This window comes from Papio anubis, chromosome 10, assembly GCF_008728515.1.
Source record: "Papio anubis isolate 15944 chromosome 10, Panubis1.0, whole genome shotgun sequence".
NCBI classification, from domain to species: Eukaryota; Metazoa; Chordata; class Mammalia; order Primates; family Cercopithecidae; genus Papio; species Papio anubis.
In genome coordinates, this window is record NC_044985.1 from 87,344,034 (window position 1) to 87,371,552 (window position 27,519).

The 27,519-nt window shown below is 37.9% G+C and overlaps 1 protein-coding gene across 8 annotated transcripts in view; it reads right to left on the bottom strand.

Moving 5' to 3' along the window:
• Positions 1-27,519, bottom strand: part of RAPH1 (Ras association (RalGDS/AF-6) and pleckstrin homology domains 1) — a 107,864-nt gene that overhangs the window by 26,601 nt on the left and 53,744 nt on the right. For 5 of the 8 annotated variants that reach the window (XM_009182837.4, XM_021923896.2, XM_031651472.1 and 2 more), the window contains 5 exons: positions 17,365-17,445; positions 10,809-10,883; positions 2,430-2,507; positions 1,829-1,988; positions 495-616 (listed from right to left, as the gene is read on the bottom strand). In XM_009182837.4, the coding sequence (XP_009181101.1) occupies positions 495-616; positions 1,829-1,988; positions 2,430-2,507; positions 10,809-10,883; positions 17,365-17,445 (516 nt within the window). The remainder of the gene's footprint in view (positions 1-494; positions 617-1,828; positions 1,989-2,429; positions 2,508-10,808; positions 10,884-17,364; positions 17,446-27,519) is intronic. The other 3 variants (XM_021923898.2, XM_021923897.2, XM_021923899.2) reach the window with 3 other exon arrangements.

Sequence of the window (27,519 nt, forward strand, 5' to 3'; positions counted from 1 at the left end):
TAACTCAAACATTATTTTGGAATAAGGAAAGATGTCAAATAAATCTAAGTATGTTTATTAGAATGTAGAGCCATTTGTAATCAAGGTTACTAGGATGTTTAAAAAGAAGTGTCAACTGGATAAATGACTGGAGTAGAGAAGTACTTTTCTTTGATGAGATGACAAACTCACCAAATAAACAGCTGGGTTCAACACAGCTCTGGATTACAGAGCCAAAAGACCTGGTAACTCACTAGAGCTAACTTCTGCTTCCGAAAGGGCTCACCCCATCTGGTTCTGGAGGACTGGGAACCTCTTTGGGGCCTAACACGTAGGCACCAGCTGACTTTCCGCAGCAGCAGCAGCAGCAGCAGATGATGCTCCTATAGGATTTTGCAGGTATATCGCTCCAACCAGGTGTTTACCAATCTTTTAACTCTATTAACTTAGCAGTAATCAAATAAAATAGGAGACATATTTACAAATCCTGACCTCTGTAAGTTGTTTCCTCTTACCTGTGGGTTTTTGAAAAGTGCGTATTTTTCTATACGCTCCATAAATATAAGCTTGTTTTGGCTATCTCTTGTCCAGTTAAGAAGATTTTCAACCAAGTTTTCATGGTCTTCAAAGATTCTCTCTGTCCCAAAATAAAATATCCATATTTTGTTAGTATTCATTAGAGTTGCATGAAAGACATGAAACTTTGCGAGGTAGTTAACCTCAGAACCAAGTAGTCTTAACTGACATTTTAGCAACTAAAAATTATCTGGTCTTCCCTAATTTTTCCAACAAAGAAATATGCCTTAATTATGTTAAGTGACATAACTAAGATCACACAGCTGATATATGGAAGAACTAGGACTAGAATCTAGGCTTTCTGACTTGCAGTACACCATTCTTCAGTCTTAAACATTTTCCTATCCCACCCTTAAAAATAAAACATTAGTTACATCTTACAAGTTTCAATATCAAGTATTTCCAATTGTACTTAGTTCTTGGCATTTAAAACATTTCCAAGATGATTTCTTCTTTGATCCATGACTGTTGTTTAATCTTAAATGTAGGTGTATTTTCTAATTTCCAAATTAGAAATGAAAGAATGTGTCCTGTATACTGAACATATGTTAAAGAACATGTTCTAGATACGGATTCTTTGAAATTTGTTAATGTGTTTTATGTTTCCGCTGAGTCAAATGCTGGTTTCAAGACTTCAGTACAAATTCAAGTTAACATAATAATCTTTAGTAAATGCATCAGTCTATCCAGTTCTTATCTGAAGAAAAAAACTATTTTGTTACCTTTTTAAAACACTTTGTTTTAGCCATTATAAAATCTGAAGTGAACTAGAAATGATCTTGTATTCAAAGAACTCTTAAAATACTTTAGAAAAAAATAATGTAAAGAAGCCAAATTATGAAAGGTAATTTTACCGAAAAAATATATAAAGATGCGGCCACGTGTGGTGGTTCAAGCCTGCAATCCCAGCACTTTGGGAGGCCAAGGTGGGCGGATCACAAGGTCTGGAGATCAAGACCATTCTGGCCAACAGGTGAAACCCCATCTCTACTAAAAATACAAAAAATTAGTCAGGTGTGGTGGCGCACGCCTGTAGTCCCAGCTACTCGGGAGGCTGAGGCAGAATAATTGCTTATACCGGGGGCAGCGGCTGCAGTGAGCTGAGGTCGCATCATTACACTTCAGTCTGGGAGACAGAGTGAGACTCTGTCCCCAGAAAAATAAAAATAAAATAAAAACATATATCTATAAAGGTAACTTGAAATGTTTTATCAACATGAAAACTGATGAAGTTACACAAAAATTAGAAAGCAATTAAAGCAATATTACTAACCCATTTGTAATTCAGAAACAGTTTCTACCAGTGACCAGTCTAAACTATAACCGCAGTGGGATTTGTCCATTAGGTTATCCAGTACTTGTCTTACTGTTTGCCTCTCATCCACCATCATTGTTTTAGAACTGTCATCAGACATGTGGACTCTAATCACCAGCTATAACAGGTAAAAAGAAAAGTAAATGAACACTAAAAAATGGCATTCTAGAAAAGGCACTCATCTGATATCAAATAAAATTTGGATTAATGTATTTGTATATAAATTAAAACACAAATAATGACTCATTATGCAAAAATATAGGCTAAAAATCAGACATCAAATACCCTGTTTAAGTAAATTTAAAGCATTTTAAAAATATTAACAACAGATAAGGTTATAATGTTATGATTACTCCTTTAGGAGAATTCAGAACCAGAAAATTACTCCTTTTATAATGCATTTTACCCACAAAAAATACTACATGTGAAAAATATATTACTAGGAAGAAATGCCTCTGTATCTCTCCCCATCTCAGAGGTACATTACATAAACAAGGCAATTCTTTACAAATCCGTAACACATAAGAAATCCCAAACCAGGAAGAGGCCCACATATCACCTTTTTCACTTGTGCTTCTTTAATTTTCTCTAGGGCAACTCTGATCTTCTCAGCTTTCAATTTTGCTGCCTGCTCCTCCTGTGAACACAAAGCATTTCAGATAAACAATGCTAAGATGATGAAATATTTGAGAAAGATTTTTTATCCTTAAGGATGTTCTTAGCAATGAATTTCATTAAGAATATAACTTCACACAGAGCACATTTTAAAAATAACTGTTCACAAAGAGCAGACATATTGTAAAGAAACATTTTATAGATGCAGACTTGAAGATGTCTTACAATAGGCATTTCTACATCCAATATTCTAGAGGAAAAAAAGAACTCTGTGATGTAGTAAATTACCAAATTTGATTTTGTCAATGTGAAGCAGATGAATTTCAGGTTCTGGGATAGGAGAAAAATGAACACGTAGTGGCCATCTTTGGGTCTGACAATTTGTTTTACCTGCACAATCCCTCAACTCTGAATTTACACTTCCTCCAAAGTAACGGCAAGCTCTTGCATACTAATGTTCTGCTCTGTTACAGTGAAAGTGTCACTGTCACAAAAAAATCTTCAGCAAAAAAAAATATCTGCCTATTTACAACCATATAAAAACCCTTTAAAAAATAAAAAATGTAGGTACAATCTCATTAATACACCAATACAATATAAGAAGCTGTCTTACTGCGTAAGTTTCACTCTGCTTTGGAAAGTCATACAATGTAATCAATGTCTTATGTCAGTAAATTCAAAATTTGTTTCTATTAATTCACTGACCATATTTTTAAATGCTAAATATGATTTTCCAAATAACTTAAAATTTCTAGTAACTTCTACCTCAGAAAGATTAAAAAGAGTAATAAAAATTATAACTACTAAAAATATACTTAAACCATTTGTATATTTTTTTCTGAATTAGCACATAGTACTCTAATACTGGTACTTAACTTGTAATTTCCAGCAATAGACCATAATATGCTGTGGCATTAATCTCCAATTTAAAAAAACTTGCATAAGTAAACTTTTGTTTATAAAGGATTATTTTCTATTTCTAGGCTTTTGATTACTCTGGAAAATATCTAAGAAAAATAAAAACTTCTTGGTTGGGCGCATTGGCTCATGTCTATAATCCCGGCACTTTGGGAGGCTGCAGCAGGAGGATCACTTGAGGTCAGGAGTTGGGAGACCAGCCCGGCCAGCTTGGTGAAACCCTGTCTCTAATTAAAATACAAAAACTAGCTGCGCTTGGTGGCGTGTGCCTGTAATCCCAGCTACTTGGGAGGCTGAGGCAGGAGAATACTCGAGCCCGGGAGACAGAGGCTGCAGTGAGCTGAGATTGTGCCACTGCACTCCAGCCTGGGTAACGGAGCGAGACTCCATCTCAAAAAAAAAAAAAAAAAAAAGACAGAAAAATGGAAACTTCCACCTTAAATATTCCTTTATTTAAGTCTAAGAAGAAAAAACCTAATCATATCAGCCAAACTTTATCCTCTTTGCATTGTGGTGAAAACCACAATCCATATGTTATTCATTAAAAAGCTAAAGCTTCCAGCGCAAAAAACAAAAAGAGAAACTCAATTCAGTTCACGGATTTATCTGTCTGCCTAAATCCTGTTGGCTTTCTTATTTATGAATTGCTTTTCTTTCTATTTTATACTCTAGGCTGTCTCCCATCATTTCAAGCTTAGGATTTACTATTTTGTGGAACAGAGAGGAAAACAGTGGTTAGGGAAGGCAGTGGGCTTGGTTGCCAGAAATCTGATCCCTTCCAATGAAAGGAGCCAATGAATTAACATAATAACCAGGGTCTGGAAATACTATCTGTAAACTCAATTAGGCAGAAAACAAAGAACTTTATTTTTTAAATGGAGAGGGCTAAGACAAGACTCAATTCTTATATTATTATATATTCCTCTGACTAAAAGATTAAATCATCCTATTTTTAAAAAATCCTTTATGCAAATAAACAAATAGCAGAATTATAAAACATGTTGATTACATTTTCAGACACAAATTTTTCTCTTTTTAAAACAAGCTATGAAATGAGAAAACTAAATTACTGTCATTAAAACTCTCAGTTTTTAGAATTATGAGTCTTAGAGAAACAAATTGTTAGGTAAATTACCAAAACTTATATGCATTTTTGATGAACAGAGCACTACTTTATAAAGGAATCTGCAATACTTTCATTTTCCAGCAGTTTTTATGAAATTAGTTACTTGACACATTTAGGGGAAGAGAAAGAAGGCGGCAGAAGTTTCATGAATATTTTCTCAATGGGATAATGATCTTATTATATTCTTCATGGCTCATTTGCCGCATCCTTATATTGGCATGAATTGCAAAGAAAGTTTACTGAGGTATATTTGCAAGTTTCACTTCATACCCCTGAAAAGTAAATTTAAAGTCTGAAGAGGAAAAACTGATATGTGGAATCAATATTTTGTATATTTGGAATACAAACATGAACAACTTCTTCTTTTTTTTTTCTTTTTTTTTTTTTTTGAGATGATGGAGTTCTCGCTGTGTTGCCCAGGCTGGAGTGCAGTGGGACGACCTTGGCTCACTGCAACCTCCACCTCCTGGGTTTGAGAGAGTCTCCTGCCTCAGCCTCCCGAGTAGCTAGGATTACAGGTGCCCGCCACAATGCCCGGCTAATTTTGTATTTTTAGTACAGACAGGGTTTTGCCATGTTGGTGAGACTGGTTTCAAACTCCTGACCATAGGTGATCTACCTGCCTCGACCTCTAAAAGTGTTGGGATTACAGGCGTGAGCCATCGCGCCCAGCCAAGCATGAACTTCTAAAAGGTCAAATTCTTTACGGTATTATATAATCTATAAATTTAACATTTTAAAAGTTTAGAAGATGCCCTCAAAGCTGAACATATTTCTGAGAAAAAAAGGAATATTCAAGAGATTAAGACAAGGCATAAACTGGGAGAAAAAATATTTGCAAAAGACATTATCTGATAAAGAACTGTTATATAAAAAAAAGAGAGAGCTCTTAAAAATTCTTTATAGGCAAAAAGACCTGAAAAGATACCTCACTAAAGTGACAGCTAGTAAATAAGCATATAAAAAGATGCTCAACATTATTTGTCATTAGGGAATTACAAGTAAAATGAGATACCCCTACACACCTATCAGAATGGCCAAAATCCAAAACACTGACAACACTAAATACTGGCAAGGATGTGGAACAATAGGAACTCTCATTCATTGCTGATGAGAATGTAAAATGGTACAGCCACTTTGGAAGACACTTTTGGCAGTTTTTTACAAAACTAAATGTACTCTTACCATACAATTCAATTCAGCAATTGTGCCCCTTGGTATTTACCCAAATGAGTTGAAAACTGATGCCTACAAAGACATGCACATAGATGTTTATAGCAACCTTATTCATGAGTGCCAAAACTTGGAAGCAACAAAGACGTCACCCAGTAAGTAACAGATAAACTATGGTGCATCCTGACAATGGAATATTATTCAGCACTAAAATGAAATGAGCTCTCAAGCCATGAAAGATATGAAGGAACATTAAGTGTGTAATACTAAGTGAAAGAAGCCAATCTCAGAAAGCTATTTAGTGTACAAATCTAACTACATGACACCGGAAAAGCCAAAACCATAAAGACAATAAAAAGATCAGTGGTTGCCAGGGATTAAGGAGGAAGGAGGAATGAATAGGCAGAGCACAGAGGATTTAACGGCTGTGAAATTATTCTGTATGATAATACAATGGTGGATACATGTTATCATATCTATTTGCCAATATGCATAGAATGTACAACACCGGCCAGGCATGGTGGCTCATGCCTGTAATCCCAGCACTTTGAGAGGCCGAGCGGGTGGATAAGGAGTTGAAGACCAGCCTGGCCAAAGTGGTGAAACCCTGTCTCTACTAAAAGTACCAAAATTAGCCGGGTGCAGTGGTGGGCACTTGTAAACATAGCTACTCAGGAGGCTGAGAAAGGGAGAATTGCTTGAAACTGGAAGACGGAGGTTACGGTAAACAGATCACACCACTGCACTCCAGCCTGGGCAACACAGCAAGACTCCATCCCCCGCCCCCCCCGCCAAAAAAAAAGTGACACAACAGACATAGGGATTAAACAAAGAAGAGACCTGTGTAATCAACTAACATACATTAAACCAATTAGATTTCCTAACCATCAATAAGAATTTTTATAAAGCAGCTAGATGGAGGCTATTTTAACAAATCCAAATCTAGCCGCTCTTCCATTTGCTCAAAATGCTACTCTTTATGCTTACATAGATTGGTCCAGGTTAAAACTGTATGAAATTAAGAGCTGGTTTAATTTCAACACAGGCATATTTTAGTTTATACTTCTCTAGTTTTATTCAAGGATAATCCTTGCTAGCAGCCTTCTGAAGAAACAGAACTGATCATGATACCTCTTTTAGAGTCTGAATATCATCCCTGGAACAAAACTGGAAATGAAAATGTTTATGTCAAATTGCAAGACTCCTAATATTTTTATGCTTCCTGTGGGTAATAAGCTCTTTCTCAGAGAGCTCTATTTGTGTCTACTATATTTAAGCAAACACCATATCTTTTAACTGGGGAAAACAGAAATTGTCTTAAGCTCATGGGGTGTTGTATAATACAGGAAAAATAAATAAATGTTTGCTGATATGTTTAGATGACATACTTAGAAGACCTCCAATAGTTTATTTATAAAGCCAACGCAAATCTACATTCAATGTTTATAGCACAAGTTTAATACAAAAGACAAAGCTTTATTCATCTCATGTTCTGCTGCCAAAGTCAGGTGTTAAGTCTTCTGCCCCATATCCTTTGACTATCCCTTTCTTCACAACTATGCTAAACATAGGTAAAAAACACCTCGCACATGTAAAAACTTAAATTTCTCTCCCATACCTTCTCTTAAAAGAGCAAGAGACAATCTACTTTCTACTGAAAAACTCCTCTATGGCTACCAATAATCACCAAATACCAAGCCTCCTCAAATTTACATAAAGGACAAAAACTATGTGAATATCCTATGATTAAATGAAAGCCAACAGTGTTACAACTTTCTCTATGCTGTAAAAATTAGAATACTTACAGAAAGTGCTACTGTTGCTAACTTGTTCCTTCAACTGAGAAGCTTAAGCTTTGTAGGTTCACAACAAACCCACTTGAAATTAAGGGGCTAAACAGGGGTTAATAATTCCTTCAGGATCTAGTTTATTTCATAGATTGCAATACAAAGTTATGTAAATTCAAAGAGAACTTGGAGTGATATAAACAGTTTAAGGGTCATTAAATAGTTTATTATATAACACTGCTTAGAATCAAAATAATTAACAGTAACAACTATAGCTGATCGAACAACGTGAGTCTGAGCTACTACTGTCCTTATATGCAAATGTTTTTCTGTAAATATATGTGACCCTCCATACTGGAGGGTTCTGCATTCCCAACTAAACTCAGATAAAAAATTCAGTATTCTCAGGATGCAAAATTCCCTATACAGACCAGGCATGGTGGCTCATACCTGTAATCCCAGCACTTTGTGAGGCTGAGGCGGGCAGATCACCTGAGGTCAGGAGTTCAGGACCAGCCTAGCCATCACAGTGAAACCCCGTCTCTATCAAAAAACAAAAATACAAAAATTAGCTGGGCGTGGTGGCGCATGCCTATAAATCCCAGCTACTCGGGAGGCTGAGGCAGGAGAATTGCTTGAACCTGGGAGGTGGAGGTTGCAGTGAGCCAAGATGGCACCACTGCACTCCAGCCTGGGCAACAGAGCAAGATTCTGTCTCAAAATAATAATAAAAATTTTTAAAATTCGCTAGAGGACGACTTTTCACGTCCAAGGTCTCAGGACCAACTTCAGGACTTGTGTATGTATGTGCAGGTTTTGGTATCAATGTAGGTCCTGGAAGCAATTCCCTTTGTATACCAAGGAATGACTGTGGTTTATTTTTAAACTTTTTGTTTTTTTGGCAGGGGGATAGGGTCTCACTCTGTCGCCCAGGCTAGAGCGCAGCAGTGTGATCATGGCTCACTGCAGCCTTGACCTCCCAGGCTCAGGTGATTCTCCCACCTCAGCCTCCTGAGTAGCTGGGACTACAGGCATGCACCACCATGCCAGGCTAATTTTTGTATTTTTTTGTAGAGATGGGGTTTCGCTATGTTCAGCAGGCTGGTCTTGAACTCCTGGGCTTGAACTCCACCTGCCTTAGCCTCCCAAAATGCTGGGATAACAGGCATGAGCCACTGACCATGTTTATCCAAAACTTGCAAAAAATAACACTGCCTATGGTAGGAACTTTGTTTTGTTCACTGCTGTATCTCCAGGGTCATAAACATTGTCTGGCACATAATAGATACTCAGTAAATATTTGTTGAATGGATAAATGAAGTTATTTATTCTTTTCAATAGTTTCCAGCTACAGTTAGAGAAAAATAAGGCCTCGGTGTGGCCTGAGTAATCTGGCTTCTCCTGCCTACCTCTCCAAACCCAAATCAAGACACTTGCACTTTCACTCAACTAGGGTGACTCTGGCAAAATGGTCTTTTTTCAACTGCTCAAACATGCCAAGCTCTTTCCCTTGACCTATGTACATGGAACACTCCCTTAAGCCCCAGGCTGGCTTCTTTGCATCCTCCAGGCTTTAGCTTAAATGTTACCCTCCTAGAACCCTCTGATCTCATCATCTAAATAAAATGTACCCCTAATCTTTTCCCCAGTATGTTCTACTCGTTTCCTTCATAGCACTTAACATGATTTAGAACTTCTTTACATGCTTGCTTGTCACCATTTATCATCTATCTTCATAAACAGACTGTGAGCTCCTGAGGGTGAGGAATAGGTATACTTTATGTAATGTTCTATCCCAGCACCCAGCAGGTCACAGCTCAGTAAGTATTGTTGAATTGGCAATGAAAATGGTAAAATGGTAAACTTAATCTGAGAGCCGTGTATAAAATGGATTGGAAGGGGGACAGGTAATAATAAAGAGCTAAGAGTGAGCCTGTAGTAGAGTGGTGGTAATGGGAATGCAACAAATGGGTGAGCTCAGTAAATCCTGCAGATTAAGACAAGCTTCATTAGAAATTGGAGACATTAAATGAGAAGAAAGGTAGCAAAGATGATCAGAGGGTTCAAACCTGGTAATTAGGAGAATGTCAGCATCCTAAACAGAAACAGAAGAGATGATGACTGATATAAATTATGGAGCCCAGGGATAATGGAGGTAAGCTAAACACCTGTGGGATTTAAGGTGCTTGTAAGATGTTGGTGGTCTTCCAGGAAATGCCTAACAGCTGTTTGGAAATGTGCTCTTGGGAGACAGATCCATCTAAAATAGAGATCCTAGTTGAAGATACATGTGTGGAGTCTAGGGAAAGAGAGTAAATAAAGAACGAAGAGGGGACAGCTGAGGAAAAGGGAAAAAGAGCTATGACCAGCTTAGACTTCTACACTTCCCTGATCTTTAAATTTCTACCAGCACGCATAGATCTGCTTTAAGAACAGAAACTCAGGGTTGAGAGAGGGTCCCACTGCTGACTTTGTTAAAGGGTCTTTTCTTTGAGCTGCTTCTTGGGGAGATTTTCATTTTGGTTTACCATCTTCTTTTATAAATATACAAGGTTAGAAAGAAATTAAAGCAAACAAACCTCAGATACAGTAACAACAACTTAGGGACATTACCCATAACTATGTATATTTTTCAGAAATAAGTCTGATATTCTTGAATATAACATTATTTAAATAAGCTAATGAAATAAAAGCATGACTTAAAAAGAGGTAGAAAGCAATTCAAGCTTCCCTACTGTATTATTCCCTAGTTAATGACAATGGCTAAAATATTTTAAATGGATATAAAATACCAGCCCAGTGAAAATCTCGCTGAACTGATTCAAAACATTCAAAGGGCAGAGAACCGGGCAATTAAAATTGCAGCTTCCTCTTCCAATTTGACTAAGTTAATATTAACTAAGATTCTGTTTACATGAGTAAATGTTTTAATTAAACGAGGAGGTGATAATATAAATAAAAACTAGGAAGCAAAGGTTGCTAAAGAAACCCAGAGTATGGACAACCATTAGTAGTAAAAGCAACGCTTTTTAGACTTTAAAATGCGATAGTGTCAAACTAGAAAAGGTGCAACACACTTGGGAAAATTAGGCATTTACAAAAGTTTAAAAACTAGTGAAAATTACTGAATATATTTTATACTCTCAATATTGCCTGACAGTCATTAAGATCAGTAAATAATTACCGTCTGTAAAAGAAAAAGTATCTCTATTAATGACAAAGATGCTAGAATAATAATATAAGAGCATGAGCAAAAACAGAAATCATATTCTACCTACAAGGCAGTAAACAGTTACATGCATGTGGAAAGAAGTATCACCTTGGTCAGCAAGTGAGAAGGTTTTCCTGCAATGTTTCTCAGAAGAAGGGAGGTTTCCCTGTCCAGATAGGAGTGCTTGTTCAGAAAAGAGAAAAACAAAAACAAAAAAAAGGCAATAACAGAAGTCAGTGGAGGTTTTATGTGTTTAAAACATAAAGCAGACAAAGCAAGAATGATTCTCTATAATTAATCTCATATCTTTTCCCTAAGTTGAGTGAAATATGTCCACAAAGAAAATGTAAAAAAAGAAAAAGAAAAGGAGCAGGGAAGTAAAGACATCACCGTGCCCATAGGCATGTCCCAGCTGACTCCTGCTGATCCCTCCCTCTTTGGGAAATGGGTAGTACATGCAAAGACTGCAGAGCCAGTCTGCCTTCTAGGCCAATGCTCAAGAACGCTGTGCACAGCACACAAATAAATGCATGTCAGAAACCAATGACTAAACTTCCTTTCTCTTGTTAAAGCCTATCAAGACCTATATGGCTTTAAATAGCATATTTTGATTAGAATAAGATGACATCATTTTTAAAAGCTTCTTCAAGTATTTCTGGTCAATTCAATGATAGCTGCACCAAGAGGAAAAATATTCATCAATATTTTGCCTAATGGATACACCTGTTTTCAGTAAAACTTTATTAACCCACTCATTATTATCAGAATAAAAATAGGAGTACACTGCACAGTAAAGAATTTGCAGAGCAAATGAATGACATGAACAAAATATTCAGAAGCGTCACACACTTAAATTAATTCAAGTAATTGTTTTCGTGAAAATAATTTGTAAATGGTATGGAACTTATCATTCTCCCCTTAGTAACTTTTCACGGTAACATGTTGTAAGATAATACAATTGTATTTTATTTATCCTTAAATTGTAGTTGTTTTGATATATACAGGTAATTTGGACTGGCCTCTCATGAAAAAATTCCAAATTAGTATTTAACAGTACATAGTTACTAATCACCATTTAAAAAAACGTACAATACAGCTGAGTAAAAGTATAGAAAATATTCTGTTATATTTTATAAACGTAAATATAGGTCAAGTTATTCTTGGAAATTCTTTGGAAAGAAACTAATGCAAATACTGGAGCAGCACCCCCTATAAGAAAGTACATGGTCCCTAGAACTTTGGGAGGCCTAGGCAGGCAGATCTCCTGAGATCAGGAGTTTATGACCAGCCTGGTCAACATGGTGAAACCCCATCTCTACTAAAAATACAAAAATTAGCTGGGTGTGCTGGCAGGACCCGGTAATCCCAGCCACTCAGGAGGCTATGGCAGGAGAATTGCTCGAACTTGGGAGGCAGAGGTTGCAGTGAGCTGAAATTGTGCCACTGCACTCCAGCCTGGGCAACAAGTGAAACTCTTGTCTCAAGGAAAAAAAAAAGAAAGTACATACATGGTCATAGATAAAATACACTACTTCAAGATTAAAAACATGTTACAGAAGACAATACAATCTTTGCTTACATCTATACTATGCTAAGCTTGCTATATGGTATTTTATTGCCTGCATTTTTAAAGCTGTGTTTTAATGCAAGGTAAACTTTATAAGCATACCTGCCCCTCTCACCCATTCCTTACTAAAAAAAAAAAAAAAAAACCTAATGTCCAATTTTTTTTAATTGGACATATTCATCAAGATTAGCACTAACAAAGTCAAACAATAACAAGAACATAGAAGACTATCCCTAGGTCCTCATTTAACTAGATTGTGTAGTCCTCTTAAAGGTAAGACTGATTGGCTTCTCCATAAAGACACTAGGTAAGTAGTAATTTCTGAAAATTCAATTTAGTTTGAGGTTAATGCTCAGCCAAGGAGGGAGGGAACTGGGAAAAACAAAGAACAAAAAGCACAATTTACAAGAGTAGCCATTCTTTGGTTTCTTTAGTTCTCTTATTTTTATTTTTTTTTAGGACAGAGTCTCCCTCTCTCACCCAGACTGGAATGCAGTGATGTAATCTCAGTTCACTGCAACCTCCGCCTCCCAGCTTCAAGCAATTCTCCTGCCTCAGCCTTCTAAGTAGGTGGGATCACAGGCACGGGCCATCACACCCAGCTAATTTTGTATTTTTAGTAGAGACAGAGTTTCGCCATGTTGGCCAGGCTGGTCTTGAACTCCTGACCTCAGGTGATCCGCCCGGCTTGGCCTCCCAAAGTGCTGAGATTATAGGTGTGAGCCACTGTGCCCAGCCACGTTTCTTTACTTCTTTAATAAACTTGGTTTCACTTAAAAATAAAAGAGCAACTATAACTTTCATTGCTCTTATTCCCATTCATTTTTAGCTATTCAAATATAATGAAGAAAAATGTAGTTACACAATTACTATGTAAAACATGTAACATGTATTTTAAGAAATTACTTTCTTGAAAACTTACTGCTACTTATCTTATAAAAGTTACTTTTTTAGAAAAATGATCTCCAAGTGAGTAGATTATCTATATTCAGATAATTATATTTCAAATTTAAAAAAATAAAATCTGCCTCAGGCCATCAAAACAAAGTATGATTTGGTAAATGTAATTCCAAATATCAAATTCAAATTTAAGCTCTTAAAAAAAAACCACAAGATTTCATCGGCTCTCAAACTCATGACCTCAAGACTTTAAGTCACCAAAAAAACTGATAATTTGGTAAGTATGAGGCAATGATATTTAACTGTATCTGTTTAATGACATAGAAATAGAAGTCTATTTTGAAATATTAAGATATTTAAATAGCTTCAAATAAAAAGAGGGTAATTGTTATGGTTGGTGGTCCCAAAATATGCCACATTCAAAAAATGAGACCACAAACAATAGCTAAACATGATCATAAATCATATCCCGCGTGGATGGTTATGTAGCTATTCACTATTTAGTTACTAGCAGTGAGGAAGGCCAGATCTCCAGGTTCTATTCAAACTATAGGCTATTTGTAGCAGAAACAACAAACATATAGAAACCAGAAGCAGCAGACTCCACTGGGCATGGTGGCTTGAACTATAATCCCAGCTACTCAGGAGGCTTAGATAGGAGGAACACTTTTGAGCCCAGGAGCTTAAGGCTGCAGTGAGCTAGGATTATGCCACTGCATTCCAGCCTGGGCAACAGAGCGAGACCTTGTCTCAAAAAATAAAGTATCTTCCTCCAACTGGTACCAGTCATAACATTGATCCTAGAATTCCTTGCTCTTCAGAAAAAAGGGACAGGGTGGGGTGAAACTGGTAACTGGAAGGAAGCAAGAAGGATGAGAAGAGTGCTGCACAGCTGAAGGACTAAGGAGAGTAAATTATGTGGTTTTAAAACTACATAATTTCTACCAGGGCCATATTATCAGTGAAACATTTTAAACTGCAGAAATTGTGGTTTTGGGTCAGAAACAAGTTGTGTATTTTTCACCCTTGATTACAGGGGAAAAAATTAGGGCTGTGTCTTTGTGGGTTGCTCTGCTATGGAGATCAGCAGTTACTGTGACTGAGTAAGGCCAGTCTGTTTAGAAATATATTTTAAACGTTTAGTTAAAAAAAAAATTATGGTTTGGGCATGGCATCCAATCAGCCTTCAGTCTTGGTTTACGTTGCGAGTTAACAAAAATGCATACAGCTTTATATAAACAGGGCCTTCTTATATTTTCTTTTATTTACCAACTATAGACACAAAGTCAGGAGTTTATTTTTAATCCATTTTATTGATTTATTTTATTTCTCTCTTTTCCTCTTCATTTATTCAACCATTTTTTAGGCTCTAACTTTTGAGCGTGGAACCATGCCAGCATTAGAGATGCAAAGGTGACCAAGATGGGCATTCCTTGCCTCACAGAATGTAGTCTAATAGGCAGATGCAGACCAACTTGCAACTACAAAACAGTGTGTTAAGTGGTAGGTGAGCAAGGAGACAAGTATCTAACCCCAAATTAGGGGCTTAATAAAGTAATTCTGAAAAAGCTACAGTCCTGGAGGATAATTAAGAGGCTGCTGGGGTCGCGGTGTGAGGGAGTGTGGCAGAGTAGAAACAGAGGGCAAAGGGATATTTGAGACCAATGGTTCTCAAAAGAGGGTAGTTCTGCTATCAAGCAGGAATTTCAGAAAATGTTGAGGACATTCTGGGCTGCCACAATGAAGAGGAGAGGGAGAGTTACTGGTATTTATTGGGAAGTCAAAAATGCTAGATGCCTTGCGAGCATGGTACAATGTCAATAACAACAAAAGTCCCACATTCCACGTGATTGTTAAATGTCCTTATATGGAGAGTCGTAGAGATGGGAAATCTTGTTTACAACAATCTGAGCTTAGAATCTAATTTCATTTTACATCTAAAAAGTGTTTTTGCATGATTTTAATATTGAATGAATTTTCCAGGAGTGCTATTACCCTCTAAAATAAATTGAAAGAAGTCTGCACTTTCTTTTGTTCTGAGTTTACAAAGAGCTGTTCATAATGTTGGAAAATAATTTCACCAATGGAAAACTAGCTTGAAATAAGAGTTGCCAGTACCACAACTGGCAGTGTACACTCTGTCACATGCCAGCAAATGTAAGTTAAAAGCTAAATAATATTAAATTAGTGAAAACATGAAATTAACTTTATTAGTAAAAATTGTTTTAAAATATTTCATACTACTGTTGTCATATTTAAAATATATAGCACAGAAGGCCAGGAGTGGTGGCTCACGCCTATAATCCCAGCACTCTGGGAGGCTGAGGCAGGTGGATCACTTGAGGTCAGGAGTTTGAGACCAGCCTGGCCAACATGGCAAAACTAAAAATACAAAATTAGCCAGGTGTGGTGGCGCACTCCTGTAGTCCCAGCTACTTGGGAGGCTGAGGCAGGAGAATCGTTTGAACCCGGGAGGCAGAGATTGCAGTCAGCACCACTGACTATAAAAGATGGCACCACTGTACTATAGCTTTAGCAACAGAGCAAGACTCCACCTTAAAGAAATAAAATATATAGCATGATGAAAAATCTACACTGTAAAAAATCAGGTATCAAATGATTTTATTACTACCATCTCATCCCACATTATAACCCTGAAATTATTTTGTCACTACAATTACAAATAATCTTATCTCATTTGCAAGAATTTTACATGTTCCCATTTTCTCTACTTGCCTATAAACTGTCTCAGCACATTATTCCTACTTCAATTAAGATTATTTCCCTTTTTCTCATAGTATATACAAGTATGTCACACATCTGCTATCACTTATCATAACATGTTTCACTTCTAGGGTCCACTTATATTTCTGTTCTTTTTCCTATACTTCTTTAAAAAAAAAAAAAAGCCTTCTGATCTCACTTCTCTTAAACCCAAAGTTCTTGATTGTAGGTAGGTGTAAGGTTTGACTACTTCATTATGTCTTTTAATAGTGGCAGCTAAGTATTTACATACTGAAACAGATATATTACTTTATTATAAATTACATTTTCAATATTTCTCCTTCATAGGTGTTGGGGCATTACATTCATATAAAAAGTAGGTATGTAAGTAGGTTATATTATTTACAAATTTCACTTGAACAGTAAAGATGGTGTTAGAAATCATCACAAAGGTAATTTAACATTTTCTGTTAGCCACACTAATTTTAGAAAGTATAAAAAGAAAACACTGAAATGTTCATGTATTTTAGTTAACCAAAAATATCTGAGATTTTAACAAGTAATTAATACAAATAAATTTTGTGGTTTTTGTTTTTTGAGTCTTGCTCCGTCACTCAGGCTGAAGTACAGTGGTGTGATCTCAGCTCACTGCTGTGATCTTGCCTCACTGCAGCCTCCGCCTCTTGAGTTCAAGCAATTTTTCTGCCTCAGCCTCCTGAATAGCTGGGATTACAGGCATGTGCCACCACGCCTAGCTAATTTTTGTATTTTTAGTAGAAACGGGGTTTCACCATGTTGGCCAGGCTGGTCTTGAACTCCTGGCCTCAAGTAATCTGCCTGCCTCGGCCTCCCAAAGTGCTGGGATTACAGGTATGAGCCAACACACTCGGACATGAGATTTTTTTACATTTTTGTTTCATAGTAAGTCTTTGAAGTCCAGTATGTATTTTTTCCTTACAGCACACCACAATTTGGAGTAACCACATTTTAAATACTTAATAGGAACATGTGGCTAGTGGCTACCATATAGAATAGTACACCTCTGAAGCATCCAGATTTGCCAATCACTGACCAAAGAATACATTTTATTAAGAAAGAAACTAGGCTTTCAGTTAAGCATCAGTGCAGAAGAATCATTCCATTTGGTATCTCTGCTGTAAAGAACAATTAAATTTGTTAGTATCTTAAGAAATTTACAAAAGCTCTTAGTTTCAGAATAAAGAAGGCATGTTGTTTCAGGTTCTAAAACAAAAATTATCTACATCAATTATGCTACCACCTACATAATCATACCAGGAGTATTACTCAATGGTACCCTATCTAAAGTTGCTTATTTGTTTTTGCTAATTTATTAAGTTTGGTTTAATTTTTATTTGAAAAACTGAAGTTATATGAAAAGGTTTCATCATTTGGAGTTCTAACGAATGCTTTCCTCTTCATTAAGTCACGCCATGGCATGTTTATAGAACTTACAGGTGTCAGCTCAGCCTGTTCGTCTGTGAAGTCAATATGACGCTTGGCCTGCTTGCTGGAACATCTCAGAGAAATAGCATGCTGTGAAAATGCAGTAAGGAAGAAAATGATAGGTAAAGGAGGTGAAACGGGCAGCTCTCATTAACATGCAGGAAGAGAAAAAGATCAATGAAGTGAAACAAAACAGTAATGAAACAAAATAGTAATGAAAAGTTGCATGCAATTACCTTTCATTCTCTTAGATGCAAAAATTATAAAGGTTAAGACCCAGATGATCCTAACCCTTGATAATTTAAGGATAACCTCACTCCACTTCTGGACAGTAGAGTTCTATGAAATAACTGTGCAGAAACATTATATCCAATACCAATTCATGCTAATAAACCTCAACTGGCCCTTAACCACTGTTTGGCAGTGCTCTTAATTTTTCCCCTTATGTTATGCCTGTTCTAAGTCTCTATGTTCTTCAAGCTTCTAGCTTCCCTCTTCCCTCTCTTCATATGACTGCACTTCCCTCCATGTGAGAAAGCTAAACCCATTTATCATGAGGATCTTCATTAGAATGTACCTTGTAATTATACCCATATTTTTATTCTTCCCTCAAATTCTAGATGAATAAATGTGTTTTGTTTCCCCTTCCAAAGCCAAGCATGTTCTAGATCTCATTCATTCCCCCTCCTAAAGAGAGAGTATCTTTAGTCTCTGATACTTAACTAGATCAGTCCATTGAGGCTGAGGAGAAGAGGAAAGGGTTCAATTCTGGGTACTGTCCTCTTGTTAAACTGTTTCTCCTCTCCACTGCCAAATTCCCTGAATTCATGCTAGAAGGTGCCTCCTCCACTTCCCAACCACTCATTTATCCCTTAATTTCTTGCAATCTTTCTTTCCTAAAGCCTTCATCCTTTGAGTTATAATGTATTCTGTAATTCATTCTCAAAGTCATCAAGAACTTTTTAATGAAAAAGGTTTTCTGTTTTTTCCATCATAGTTTCTACCATACTGTACCAAAATCACTTGTCTGGTTGTCTATATCCTCCCCTGCACCCCTCTATACAATAAATTATCACTTCATAAGGACATTGTTTTTTGTTGTTGTTGTTTTTGAGATGGAGTCTCACTCTGTCGCCTGGACTGGAGTGCAGTGGCATGATCTCAGCTCACTACAACCTCTGCCTTCCGGGTTCAAGCAATTTTCCTGCCTCAGCCTCCCGAGTAGCTGGGATTACAGGCGCTCGCCATCATGCCTGGCTAGTTTTGTACTTTTAGTAGAGATGGGATGTCACCAGGTTGGCGAGGCTGGTCTTGAACTCCTGACCTCAAGAGATCCACCCACCTCCACTTCCAAAAGTTCTGGGATTACAGGCATGAGCCACTGCGCCTGGCCAACATTGTGTATTATATTCCAGTTTTATCCCTTACATCCCACCACAGTGCCTAGGCACTCAAATATTTACAGAATGTATGAATAACTTTCTACTTGACCTTCATGCCACATGCTTGAAACCAGATCAAGATGGTTTTTGTTTTTCCCTCTGTATTTTCTCATTAAACATACTGTTTCAATTACTACATCAACAGGAGGCCCATCAAATCTATACTGCCAGTGTCCCTTTTCTTAGGAAACAGATACTGAAGTATTAAGGAATATAAGGGAATGATAAATGCAACCAACTCCCAAAGGATTCAGGAAACATAAATACAGACATAGCACAATAATGTGGTAAAATGTTAAAAATTACATGGCTAATGAATTTCATGAGTTCTTTGTACTATTCTTTAAAGGTTTTGTAAGTATAATATTTCAAAATAATTTTTTTAAAAAAATCACTTCTTTCTAGACTCAATCGTGCACAAGTGTCCATCATATTTCCAAATGCTTACTGGTTAAACTTTTTAAAAACCTAAATCTGGGCTGGGCGTGGTGGCTCACGTCTGTAATCCCAGCCCTTTGGGAGGCTGAGGCAGGCAGATCACTTGAGGTCAGAAGTTCGAGACGAGCCTGGCCAACATAGTGAAATCCCGTTTCTACTAAAATTACAAAAAATAGCCAGGAGTGGTGGCTTGTGCCTGTAGTCCCACCCAGCTACTCCGGAAGCTGAGGCAGGAGAATTGCTTGAACCCGGGGGCCAGAGGTTGCAGTGAGCCAAGATGGCGCCATTGCACTCCAGCCTGGGCAACAGAGCGAGATTGTCTCAAAAAAAAAAAAAAAAAAAAAAAAAAAAAAAGAAAAGAAAAATTAAATCTGAAGTATTCAACAAGAGATGTTAAATGTAAAACAGTACAATGGAATACTATAGCTATTACGCAGTATACCCTTACCAGAAAAGGATATATATGAAATGACAAAAACAATACAAAATAGTAAATAAACAAAGATTAAAAATTTATGTTACATTAACATGAATAAAAAGGGATTATGGAATAATATAGCTTTTTAATGTTAATTAGGTCCATTTCCATAAAGTACCTATTTTCTTACCAAAAAATATTATCTGCTCCAAGTCTAATCTTTGCCTACTCTTTATCACTACTTTCATAAATCAAAATATGTAACAAAAAATGTCTAGTGAGTCTCCCACGGGGAAAAAAATGAATTTAAAGGTCAATTCTCTGTATAAATTTTGCTATAAATTTTCTCAGTTTTGAAACTTTCATTTGTATTACAAAGTGTTGTGTCATTTTGTTTGATAAAAACTTTCTATCAATCTTACAAAAACTCACCACAAATCTCTGCAAAGTTATGAACCACTACTTTCTTGAACTGAATCTATAACATGTTAAAACAAAGTGCCATTTACAAGCCAGAGTCCTTGGGGTGAGGTGGGAATGCACATATTAAAAAGCATTGATCTGGCCAGCCGCAGTGGCTCACGCCTGTAATCCCAGCACTTTGGGAGGCCCAGGCGGGTGAATCGTTTGAGGTTAGGAGTTCGAGACCAGCCTGGTCAACAGGGTGAAACTCCGTCTCTACAAAACATACAAAGACAAGCCAGGTGTGGTGGTGCACGCCTATAGTCACAGCTACTAGGGAGGCTGAGACACGAGAATCGTTTGAACCCAGGAGGTGGAGACTGCAGTGAACTGAGATTGCGCCACTGCACTCCAGCCTAGGTGAAAGAGTGAGACCCTGTCTCAAAAAATAAATAAAATAAATAAAAACCATTTATCTGAACATAGGAGCCAAACCATTATAAAGAAATGGCCTTGTACCAAAGTAGTGGTTACAAATAAAACACTTCCTTGTGATAGCTAACACTTTAGATTACAACCGGAAAGAAGTGGAGGCTTATGACCACTCATTAGTGTTTCAATAAAATAGATTTCCATCATCTTTACTAACACGTGTATGCATTTTCCACAAATCGTATGTCGAAAGTAAGAATAGCATGATGGTTAAGAATGGAGACCCCAGTGCTAGAGTGCCTGGGTTCAAGCCCCAGCTTGGCCATTTATTGGCAAGGTGATTCTGGGCCTATCATTTAACCTGTTTCCTCATGTGCAAAATGGGGATAATCATAGCATTTATCTTCAAAGGTTGGCATAAAAATTATGAATGATTAATATTACTACTAAGAATGGGAACCGCCACCCCTCATCTTAATTTTATTTAAGATTTAGCTTAGAGCTAGAAGTTAACTTAATTTTACTTAAAATATTTAAAAAAAATACAAAACCACCACAAGATGGGGATATTATTACATACGTCTCCTTTGCCTTTTTCTCTCCTGCCTATGTAGTTCTGTCTCTAGGTCCGGCTCTGAGAGCACTGGCTAGTCTACTCTCGTCTTGATTTTCCTTCAATTCTGTGATGAAGTAGCATAATATGGTAGTATGAGCTCTACAACCAGTATGTTTGAGTTCAAACCCTTGGGCAAGTTATTTCGTCTCTTTCTACCTCAGTTCCTTCCATTGTAAAAAAGGGATAATCGTGCCCTCCACAAGGTGTTGGGCTCTGCACAACGTGTGTTAAGACATAAAACACAATGGCTAACAGAACAAGCACTCAATTTTTCTGTTTTGCCCCCTTTCCTCTTTATTCTGCTCTCCTTCTACTGGATATTATATAGCCAGTAAATTTGTGAATGTTTTAAAAACATTTCTTTTTGTTTTATAGCCCCTATTCATTTTAAATAGATGAATATATTTCTTTTTTTTTTGGAGATGGAGTCTCGCTCTGTCACCCAGGATGGAGTGCAGTGGCGTAACCTTGGCTCACTGCAACCTCTGCCTCCTGGATTCAAGTGATTCTCCTGCCTCAGCCTCGCGAGTAGCTGGGATTACAGGCATCTGCCACCATGCCAGGCTTTTTTTTTTTTTTTTTTTTTTTGTATTTTTAGTAGAGACGGGGTTTCACCATGTTGGCCAGCCTGGTCTCAAACTTCTGACCTCAAGTGATCCGCCTGCCTCGGCCTCCCAAAATATCAGGATTACGGGCGTGAGCCACTGCACCCGGCCAGATGAATATATTTCTAGTATTGATTGTCTAAAAAACGGTCTTTTACCAGCCCTCCACAAACCCAAAACAAAAACAGGCCTAAACCTAAATAAAGATGCTTTTAACTTCTGCAGGGAAAAAAAAAAAAATCACACAGATTTCCAAGAAACACAAACAGTAAGAGTCAGGGCATATGTGCCAGTGATTATTGGGGGGATGTATTTGAAACATGTTTGTGTGAATTAGGCTTTTCCCCTGGATTTCACTAAATCTTCGGCCTCTTTTTTCATCTGATACCTATTTCTTTATTTTATTTTATTTTACTTTTTGAAATGGAGTCTCACTGTCGCCCAGGCTGGAGTACAGTGGCACCATCTCGGCTCACTGCAACCTCTGCCTCCCAGGTTCAAGTGATTCTCCTGCCTCGGCCTCCCAAGTAGCTGGGATTACAGGTGCTGGCCACCACGCCCAGCTAATTTTTGTATTTTTAGTAGAGATGGGGTTTCACCATGTTGGCCAGGATGGTCTGGTACTCAGGACCTCAGGTGATCCGCCTGCCTTGGCCTCCCAAAGTGCTGGGATTACAGGCGTGAGTCACTGCGCCGACGTTACCTATTCCTTTAAATTTGGCAAAAGGTTTTGCTGAATCTTAAGAAAACTTGATGATTATATTATGTATATTATGATGAAAAAAATCCTTTGAATCTGCTATAAAGTAATAGCTTTACAAAGTATTTTCATTTTAAAAACAGACATGTATAAAATTCCAAATTCAAAAAAATTATTAAAATTTAATAATCCCACCAGAAAAATAAAGGTAAATTCTAACATTAACCTTTAATTAGTAATATCCTACTTTATATGAAAATTATAACATGAAATTACCATTTAAATTTGCAAACTGTTGTCCTATTGAGATGTTTTATCAGTTAACAGGAATAAAAGTACCAAAAAGATGAGTAAATCAGTTGCAACATATTTTGTAATGGTTGAGAAATAGCCTTTATTACAATTTATTTCAACTACAGTGAATTCTAGTTTTAAAAACATGGCATATGGTCATTATTGCTGACAGACTTTATAATAATATTGACTGAAGTTATTCTATAATTCATTTGGGAAATAATTATTTTTAACAATCGGCTACACTAAGATTTTTATGAAGATTGGGAAGCAAACGTTGTGGTTTTAGAACTCAAACACAGATTTCTCAGTTATTTGACCCACTTAATCTCGTCAGTATTGGCTTTGATGAAATAGTGTGAGGCTTAAATGAGATAATATATGTGAAGTGCTCGAAGTACAGTATTTTAACAAAAGCCGAGCAAAAGAAAGGCAGGTAATAAAGATAAACTCTTTGAGAAGTTACATTGGACTGTGCCTGTCCATGGTGACAGGCAGAAAGACGAGCCACAATATTACTTTTAGATGGGCAACTTAACTACCCATGTCCCCAAGATGAAACAGTATTAATTTCAAATTGGTATTTTTAACCAATATTTGTATCACTAAATGTCAGTAAAAGCCACTATTCTATGCTGGGTTTCTCTAAACAGTTAAGTATAATTACTGGCTCTAGAGAACCTAGATATGAAAAAAGAGTTCACTATTAAAGAGTTTTTATGTATGTTACACTTCACAGTCATCATCCTGAAAAAAAAAATGCTGCTAATTTTAGAGTATAGGCTTCTAGATTTAAAATGGTGGAATGAACACATGCATATATTTGTTCATTCAAATATTTAAGTGCTTTTTCTTTTTTTTTTTTTGAGACAGAGTCTCGCTCTGTCACCCAGGCTGGAGCGAAGTGGTGCAATCTTGGCTCCCGGGTTCAAGTGATTCTCCTACTTCAGCCTTCGGAGTAGCTGGGATTACAGGCATGCACCAAGCTCGGCTAACTTTTATATTTTTAGTAGAGACGGGGTTTCACCAGATTGGTCAGGCTGGTCTTGAACTCCTGACCTCAATCTACCTGCTCAGGCCTCCCAAAGCGCTGGGATTACAGGCGTGAGTCACCACGCCGGGCCAAATATTTGAGTGCGTATGAGCTAAGTACTGTTCTAGATGTGATGAGTACATCAGGAATTAAAAAAATGAAAAATCTCTCTCCTCCTGAAGCTTATATTCAAGTTGGAGAGGACAATTAAAAAGTAATGTATATAGTATGTTAAATGGAGATAAGTACTAAAGAGAAAAAAAAAACAAGAGATAAAAAGTAATCAAAGGCTGAGCACGGTGGCTCACAGCTGTAATCCTAGCACTTTTGGAGGCCAAGGTTTGGGGATTGCTTGAGCCCAGGAGTCCGATACAGTGCCTGGGCAATATAGTGAGACACCATCTCTTCAAAAAATTTAAAAAATTAAATGGGCATGATGTCATATGCCTGAGGTCCCAGCTACTCCGGAAACTGAGGCAGGAGGATCCACTGAATCCAGGAAGCAGAGGTTACAGTGAGCCAAGATGGCACCACTGCACTCCAGCCTGAGTGACAGAACGAAAATCTGTCTCAAAAACAAAAAACAAAAAACAAAACACACAAAAAGGTAATAATAGGGCAGAGTAAGGGGAGTTCCATTTTTAAATAGCATGATCAAAGAACGCCTCAATGAGAAAGTGACACTTGAGCAAATTCCAGAAGGTAGCTAGGAGTATGTTATACAGAAGACTGGGAAAGGGCGTCTAGGCAGGGTTGAGTAAGTGCAAAGGCTAAGAGGCAGGCTCTGGCTACTGGAAGAGAACAAGTATGGGACAGTATGGCTAGTGGGGTAAGGGACAGAAGGAAGAAAAATAGGGTCAGTGGTAACAGGAAAGCAGATCAAGCAAGGCTCTATAGGCCATTATAGGGGTTTGGGCTATACTTTGAGATGCAAAGCCTTTAGGTTTGAAAAGAGATGATATGACTTACCTTTCAAAAGGATCACTCTGGCTGCAGTGTGGATAATAGACCATCAAGGGAAAGGTGAATGCAGAAAGACCAGGTGGAAGTCTATTCAAAAATCTAGATCAAGATGAAGTTGGCTTGGTGACAGTGAAGATGGTGAAAAGTGATCATATTCTAGATATATTCTGAAGATAAGACCAACAGAATTTGCTGCTGGATTGGAAGAGAGGTAGAAAGAAAATAAGTAGATAAAGACTCCAAGGAGTTTGCTTTATGAACTAAATGGATGGAATATCTATCAATTGAGATAGAGAAGACAGTGGGAGAAATAAGTTTGAAGAAAAAGAGCAGAACTTGAGGTTTAGACCAGTTAAATTTGAGCAATCTACTTGTGATGGTTAATTTTAGGTTATCAACTTCACTGGATGAAGGAATACCTAGAGAACTTGGTAAAGCATCTGGGTAAGTCTCTGAAGAGTGTTTCCAGAGGAGATGATGTATGAACCAGGACTGAGTGGGGAAGACCCACCGTCATTGTGGGTAGGCACCATCCAATTGACTGAGGGCCCCAGATAGAACAAAAAAGGCAGAGAAAAGGTGCTTTCTTCCCTCTTTCCTAGAGATGGGACACTCTTCTCCTGCTCTTGGATATCAGAACTCCAGGCTCTCCAGTCTTTGTACCGCAGGCCTTATACCAGCAGCCTCCCTTGGGTACCCAGGCCTTCAGCCTAAGACTGATAATTATACCATGGGCTTTCCTGGTTCTGAGGCTTTCTGACTTGGACTGAGACACACTACTACCATCCTATGGTCTCCAGCTTGCAGACAGCCTGTCATATGACTTCTCAGCCTTTGTAATGGTGTCGGTCAATTTCCATAATAAATCCCCACTCATATCCTATTGGTTCTATCTCTCTGGAGAAATGTAATGCGCAATTATACATCCAAATAGAGATAATGATTAGAGATGGAATATATGTACCTGGAGTTCAGGAGAAAGGGACTGGCCAAAGATACCTATATTTCCTTGAATCTAAGAAGATTTGATGCTGGTACTTTCTTGATCTTTATCAGAAACTTTCAACAGAAGAACTTCATGCAACATACCGTAACTGCCACCTTGCTGATCATGACTAACAGGTGCCACACGATTTAAAATGTGGTTTCTCAACCTTGACACTATTTTGGGCCAGATAATTATCCTTCGTGTGGGTTGTCCTGTGCACTGTAGGATGTTTAGCAGCACCTCTGGCCTCTACCCACTAGATGCCAGTAGTAGCACATTCCTTTGATGGACAACCAAAAATGTTGCCTATCCCCAGCAGGATAAAGTAGCCCAAGTTGTGAAGCATTGTTTCACAGGGATTAAAATGGGGGTGGGAAGAGGGGGAAATAAGCATATGGCTGAGTGGTAACCAATTTAGCAAAGCTGAATGCTGGGCCAGCACTGGAGAAAAGCAGAGGAGCACTCAATTTATATTGTGTAACCTCAGAAGTCCCCAGAAGCAAGAGCAGACAAGTGATGTTGAGACTAAAAGCAGGAAGAATGGTTGAAAACACGTTTAAGAAAGCAGTTAATTCTCAGATTCCCTCCTTTACTCACTTGCCCACGAGCAGCGGTCTCAGGTACAGATTAATATCCACTCACAAGACCCAACAGACTATAGCTTGAAGCCAGATTCACTCAGCTCTTAGTATAAAGAAAAAGAGGGCATGCTGGCATGCTAGCATCAGACATGCCATCTTCAGAGGGAGTCCATACAGCTCACCACGGGCCCTTTTTTTTGGGCCCGTAAGTGATAGCTCATTGTAAGGGAAAGAGACCACGTGGTAAGCGCAGAAAACACCCTGGCTTAGGGAAACTTCATGCTTAACAGGAATCAGCAGTACCTTGTAACAGCCAATGAGGGTAAGTGCCAGGGCCCCTTAAAGAACACGTTCATGCTCATTTACAAGAGTTATTACACTGCTGGCCAGGTGCAGTGGCTCCCAAAGTGTAATCCCAGCACTTTGGGAGGCTGAGGCAGGCAGATCACTTGAGGTCAGGGGTTCAAGACCAGCCTGGCCAACATGGGGAAACCCTGTCTCTACTCAAAAAGAGAAATACAAAAATTAGCCAGGCCTGGTGGCATGTGCTTGTAATCTCTGCTACTCGGGAGGCTGAGGCACGAGAATCATGTGAACCTGGAGGCAGAGGTTGCAGTGAGCTCAGACTGCGCCACTGCACTACGGCCTGGGCAACAGAGTGAGACTCTGTCTCTAAAAAAAAAAAAAAGTTATACTGCACACCACAAAATCAAGGTCTGTGTCTTTTCATAGGCTAATTCAGTTATTCATGGACAGTTTTCCTGGTCCATATACATTCACCAACAGGGGTCAATTTCACAATAAACAATATTACCTGGAGATATTCTATATTTAATTCTTAATCCAGCATGTGTCCAGGAAAAGAATGTCAGGAGAAGGAAAATCCAAGGTCATTTTTCCATGAAGAAAAGGACTCAGACCTACTGTTAACCCTCTCTGCCTAGAGCAGTGGTGATTCTCAATTGGGGGTGGATTTTGTCCTACAAGGAACATGTAACAATGTCTGTGGATGTTTTTAGTTGTCACAACTGAAGAAGGTATGTGTACTACTGACAGCTAGTGTGTACAGGCCAGGGATGCTGCTAAACATCCTACAATGCATAGGACAGCCACTCAAAACAGAAAACTAGCCCAAATGACAATAGTGCTGATAGCTGAGAAACCCTGACCTAAAAGGATTTGATGAAAGCTTACAGACTGGAACAATGGGGACCATCCTCATGTTCCAACCCTTCTTTCCCAAATGGGCTAC